We start from the raw sequence: 6000 nt of genomic DNA on the forward strand, positions 1-6000 counted from the left end.
GGACCGCGTTATCTAGGAATGTCAACGCGCGACGAAGCTACCCTCTTGTCTCGCGTATTCTCGTCGCGCCGAGAACATCTCTTGTTTTTCCGCTTTTTTTTTTCAAAGGAGAGACAATGGTATCTGTGTGCGAAGAACTGTCTGTCGTCAAACGGACAAGGTTGTGCGATTTACGCTGCGAAAAGGGTGAAGGGCCTTGTTAGCGGGCACCCAAGTTTAGGGACAAAGTTTCGTCTTTCGGAATTTCCCCGGATCTGGTATTCCGTCAAAGGTGGGACGCTTCTCCCCGAAGAGAGGGCTTTCCTCTCGCGCGCACGGCGCGTCATCGTGATGCAATGTTATTGAACCCGCTACGTTGTGATTCGTCGTAAGGTACTACATCGAGAGAGCGTCGTACGGCGATTACAGATTATCATTTGGTACGACGAGGTACGACGTGTACCTGGGATACACTTTTCCGGTGAATGCCTGGCGAACGGGCACGGGAAAATATACGTTCCCGTTGATTCGCCACGCTGAAACGCAGGTCGTAAAGTTTAACGTTCATGCTCCCTGAACATTCTGCATTCTCTAACCCGAAATTATGGCGGATCGGAATAATAGCAACTTTCACTGCGATTAATAATCATTAGCGTAACCGCCGCTGCGTGCACAACTTTCTCCACAAATCGCGCTCCATTTCTCGGTGCATAAAATCTTTCCGAAGTTTTCTATATAATTAGCAGATGCGATTTAATTAAAAGTAAGACGCTTAACGTTACAGCGGCGTTACCCGGCTAGTATCCATAACGGAATTACGATCGCGAATTTGCATTCGCAGTTGGAGCAACATTCGCGCGTTGTTGTTATTGTTCTCGGCGAACTTCGGCCGCACGCCTCGATCTAATAAGCGCCGTGTCGATCGTCGATTATCCGCGCTAAATTATACATGCAAACAGAGGCGAATATCGGCGCTATCTCGATATCTGCGCGGAGGATGCTGCTACTTGGCGTCCGCCACAGGGAAAGCGCCCACCTTTCCTCGTAATTGCACAGCCGCGGTGTATCACGTGTTCAATCGTGCTAATTATTACTCGAGATAAAACAATTACTCGCCCCTGCGGGGACTCGCAGCATGCAACCGAGTCGGGCTCGATCGAGCCGAGTAATAAAAAGTGAAACTCACCCTTGATCCAGCCTGTCGACCGGGCCACCAGGTCCCATCATCGCCGGGTGTCCAGGTCCCATAGGTCCTGCCATAGGATGTCCTCCTGGACCGAATGGACTGCTCGGTGGTATGCCATATTGCGGCCCACCGAAAGGTTGCCCGTGCGAGGGGAAGTGCGGGTTACCAGCACCCGGTGGTACGAACGGTGGTCCCGACGATCCCGGTCGCCCGACGAACTGCGGTGCGCCACCGGACGGCGAGCCAAACGGACTCGGCCCGGGACCGTTGTAAGGCGGCCCCGAGTTGTTCGGTGGCGGCGGAAAACCGGTAGAATTGGGTGGTGGCCCGGGACCGGGTGTCGAGGAGCCGCTCGGCGCCGGCGACGCGGTGTACTGCGGCGTAGCCGAACCAGGTGGTGGACCCTGGTACGGCGGCGCGCCGGCAGGACTGCCGGCATTGCCAGGGAACGGGCTTGGTCCTTGGAATCCCGCATTGCTAGGTGGACCGCCTGTGCTATTGTACGGACCCGCGCCAGGACCTCCGCCCTGGCCGACGGAATTGGGCGTAAAGGGCGATGCCTCCGAGCCGGGCGGCGGGCCCTTCCAGGAGGCTGGCGTTCCTGGATCCTCCAGCGTGGTGGTGGCTGCCAATGGCGTGTTTAGGCGGCTACAGCCTGTGAATAATATTAAATCAGTTGTTTGTATTAATTTATCAATATATCCTCTCTCTGTGTGCATGCGATTCAATTCATAAATATTAGGATATTAATTTAGTCCAGGTGTATATGAACTAGTTGCACAACATATTTCAACAATAGTATTAACAAATGACAGTATGATAGTATGGATAGATTACTGTTCAAGGTGACTGTTTCAAGATAACTAATTCGAGCTGACATCATGCTTGATACCATCCATGTGATGTTACGTCAACATTAACACTGTCTCGAAGCAAATATAAGAGTATGGCAAGTTATTTGCAGCGTATGACCCATCGATGCGCCCAAAAGTTCCATTTGCATCATATTCATGACAGAAAAGATAATCAGAAGAAGCTTGTGTGAGCTTTCGCACGAATAAGCTTCCTCCACATCATAAAAGCACTTGTATCCTATGCTCCTTCCATGCCTACCACAGTATCGAAGGAGCGAATCTCTCATAAACAAGTTCCCAGCCGCAAAAACATCATCCCGAGCGTTAAATTCATTCGAGACAACGTCGCAGTTCAATCCGTAACGAGCGCAGCTCCGAATGTAAACATTAATGTAGGAAAATCACCATTATTTGTCCCATTGGCCTTCATTGTCCCGCTATCACCCAGCTCATTCCATCTCACCGATCACCCGACGCGTATGGAGCCAGCACCGTAGCTTCGACAGGCACGACCGCGAATGTACGAGCTCGCCTCTCTACCTTTCGTCCTCGCGGAGACGAGAGAGCCGGCGAGATGACGCGCGAGAATGTCCCGACACCTTGACTACGTAGCGCTCGCGCTTTTGAGGTTATGTGCCGGTACACCTAACCTAACACACAAGTACACACAACGCGAGGCCTCGCAGAGATTCCAGCGTCTCGCCGCTGGGGAAACACGACGAAGGCACTGGTGCCCTTTTCAAGAGTCCGGGGCGATCGCACGCCGCGACACAGCGCGCACGGTCGCGAGCTCTCGGTGCAGCAATAACAACAAGACGAACGGTCCGTGGTGCGGCAGTGGTCGTGTCGCCGGCATTTTTCCAACGGTCGTCGCTCCGCTTTGGTAACTCAGGACACCTCGAGCAGCGGAACGTTGGCTTCCGGCCGCACGCCCGCTCTCAGACGCGTGCACCGCTGCGACATGACGCTACTACCCATTCATCCCCCGCGTCGTCACATTGCAGAAAAGTTCGCGACGTTCCAAACACAAGCGACCCCGCGAGTGCGCCCGCCCGCCCGCGCGCGCGCTCTCTCGCGCGACGGAGAGAAAGCGAGAGAGAGACGGAGGGGGAGGAGCGGAGCGAGCGAGCGAGCGAGTGAGTGAGAGGGAGTGAATCGGGCTGAGCGCGAGTCAACACCACCGAAGTCAACAGACGAACTGTTCCAAGCGCCAGGGATGTAGCGCGCAGGTGGCGCTTGGTACGAAGGCGACACCGCTGTCGATGCACTCGTCGTTTCACTGCGTCCTAGCTTCACGGAGTCGGGGGAGGCGACAGATGGCGAGAAATATTCCTTCCTCTCTCTCCCTCTCTCGAATCACTTTTGTCCTCGAGTGAGAAAGTTGTTCGCGCTGACGCGTCAGCACCGGAGAGAGAGAGAGATCTCCGTAAGGAGGATCGAAGTTCCCGCGTCAGGTCGGAGTCAGCTCGCGTTCGCGTCGGGCGCGAAAAATTGCCCGTGGTCGCGCGCGAGTCACCGCGAGCGTCGATCGCCGTGTGCGCTCTCTGCGTGCGTCGTTCACCGATTTCCGTCACTCACACGTGTCACCGCGGACACCGATGATCGCGTAGATGCACATACGCACGTGCGCCAGGAGCGTGCCACGCACGCACCTCGCCCACCAGCCGCTCTCTCGCGGACCACGTGTTCGACGCCCTCCTTCTCCCTCCCTCCTCCGCCGCCGCCTCCACCAGCCGTCGTCCGAGTTACCGTCTCTCGCTTCTCGCCGATCACGCCCGAGTGTCAACTAGATTTCTTCCTCGGCCGCAGACGATAATTGCTATTCCGCGGATGGACGCCGAAGGTGGCTGCCATTTTTCCGCTATTTTCCTCCGCGACGTCGACGACTGCGGACCGAGAATACGACGATATCAGCTTCGTCGCGTACACACTCGCGTCGCGTTCTCACGGCGCGACGCGACAATCACGCACGGCACCTCGCGAATCTTCCCCGAGGAGAGAGAGAGAGAGAATCGTCCGTCCGTCCGTGCACCCCACCGTCCACCCTTCCAGCTTCCGCGTGGTCTCTATTGTTATGCACGACCACCTCGCCGGTTTCCTCACGCGAATGGCGACGCGCTGCGCCGGCTCGCGTCACCGCCAGGCGTCGCGCGAACGTCCTCCCGACGCCAGCGGCTGGCTATCGCGATCACGCCGCCGTTGCGTCGCGTCCACAAGCGCACCTACGCCGCGCTTTTTTTCCGAACTGTCGCGAAACCGTCGAGCGTCGTCGTAGCTACCCGCTACACCTCGCTACTCTCTCTCTCTCTCTCGCCGGGTATCGATTGTGACTCGCGTGCGCCGCGCTTCGCGTAATTTCGCGGCTAACGTCCTCGGCGGCGCGATCGCTCTCTCGCGACTTGGCTCGCTCGCTCGCTCGCGTGGCAGTCGCGCGTCCGCTGTATTTCCGCTCTTCCCTCTCCGCTCCTCTCGATCAAATGTCTACTAGGGGAGGAGCGACCCTCGGCCGATCAGCGCTCGAGTCGCGCGTCTCCGAACGATTAATTCGCGGCACGCGGTTGTTGCCTTCGACGGCGGTAATTTCCGATCGATTAATCAAGAAGGAAACTTTGGCAACGCGGTGTCGCCTGTTGCATGCGAGCGACGCCGTGTAGGTACGCGCGACAGCTTACAGGTTACAACGCGTCCGAATTCGCCGCGCGAGAATGTTACCTGCCGGAGGATCGCTTTGTTTTGTTCTTTTATTTCCCCCCTGAGATTGTCACGCGCCGCGGCCTACTTAGCGACGCATCTTGCGCCAGTGGGCGCGCTTCTACCTCGGCGGTTCTACGCGCACTTCACTCGGAGCACGCAGCGCGTAAGATCGTACCAACGGTTATACAATCCCACCACGCGCGCGGCTTCTCCTGCCGATCGGTCACTCGCTCACGCGTACTCTCGGAAACGGTCCCATGGTCGCGGTTACCGCTGGGAGTCCGCGGGTTGCTCCCGAGAAGCCACGTTTCCCGTGCAACTCATGCGTCACTCGCGTCCGCCAGCGCGACGCCTATACCTCGAGACCGGGGGAGCGGAAAAACGCGGGGTGGGAACAGAAGACATAAAAAAGGAACGGAAGAGAGAGAGAGAGAGCGCGGGAGAGAAAGGGAAGCGATGATCGCTACGACCGCGACGGACTCGCCGTCGTCGCTCGCCCCCAAGTACCGGGTCTCGCACGCACCCCACGGTGCGTTGCGGTATTCCCCTCGCGTTTCCAAGGTGGCAACCACCCCCGACAGATAGGCGAATAGATAGATAGGTGCCCGCGTCGCGACAAAGACGTCAAAGACGAACGTATGCGAGAAGCGGACGAAGGAGTGGGGAGAGAGAGAGAGAGAAAGAGCGAGAATTCCTCGCCCCACGTGGAGCGTCTCCCACGGACGCGTACGGCCCTGCGCGTCGAGAGAGCTGCACCCCCGACCGCAACGGGACTGCGCCTCGCACCGCGGTTACTCTTTCCTCCCGTCGGCGTCACCGTCACCACCGTTTCCACCGCCACCGCCGACCACCGGCGTCAACCACCGCCGCCAACCACCGCGACGCACACCGGAAAAAACGTCGCACGGCCTCGCCCGGCGCGTGTGGAGGAGACCGGCCGGCTTACATCGTCGTTGAGCACGAGGTGCTAAACGACGCGCAACGTCGTCATCGAGGACGCAACGGGATGCCGCGGGGTGCACGCGTTCTCGCTGTTATCCACAAGGGTTGAAAAACTCTCTCTCTAACGCGGCATGCAGTGGCGCGCCGCCGCATTTTTTCCTCGTTCGCTCGTCGCTCCAAAGTCTCTCGTCGCGGGGGACTCGACACTCGCCGCCGCTTGACAGTGTCACCCTAAAAATCAATAAGGGGTTCACCCCCAGCCCTGCTTGTCCTCCTTCTCCTCTTCTTCCTCCTCTTCCTCCTCTTCCACGCAGCTCTTCTCCGCTCTTCCTTGCGTTCTCGCTC

The 6000-nt window shown here is 57.8% G+C and overlaps 1 protein-coding gene across 2 annotated transcripts in view; it reads right to left on the reverse strand.

Annotated features, from left to right (window-relative positions):
* Nucleotides 1-3060, reverse strand: part of LOC106747467 (LIM domain-binding protein 2) — a 191782-nt gene extending 188722 nt beyond the window's left edge. For both annotated transcript variants that reach the window (XM_014625025.1, XM_014625024.1), the window contains exons 1-2: nt 2425-3060; nt 1166-1820 (exon numbers count right to left, since the gene is read on the reverse strand). In XM_014625025.1, coding sequence (XP_014480511.1) covers nt 1166-1820; nt 2425-2449 — 680 coding nt within the window. In that variant the 5' untranslated portion in view covers nt 2450-3060. The remainder of the gene's footprint in view (nt 1-1165; nt 1821-2424) is intronic.
* Between the last annotated feature and the right edge of the window lie 2940 nt (nt 3061-6000).

Source organism: Dinoponera quadriceps, unplaced genomic scaffold, assembly GCF_001313825.1.
Source record: "Dinoponera quadriceps isolate SergipeBrazil2010 unplaced genomic scaffold, ASM131382v1 scaffold1750, whole genome shotgun sequence".
NCBI classification, from domain to species: Eukaryota; Metazoa; Arthropoda; class Insecta; order Hymenoptera; family Formicidae; genus Dinoponera; species Dinoponera quadriceps.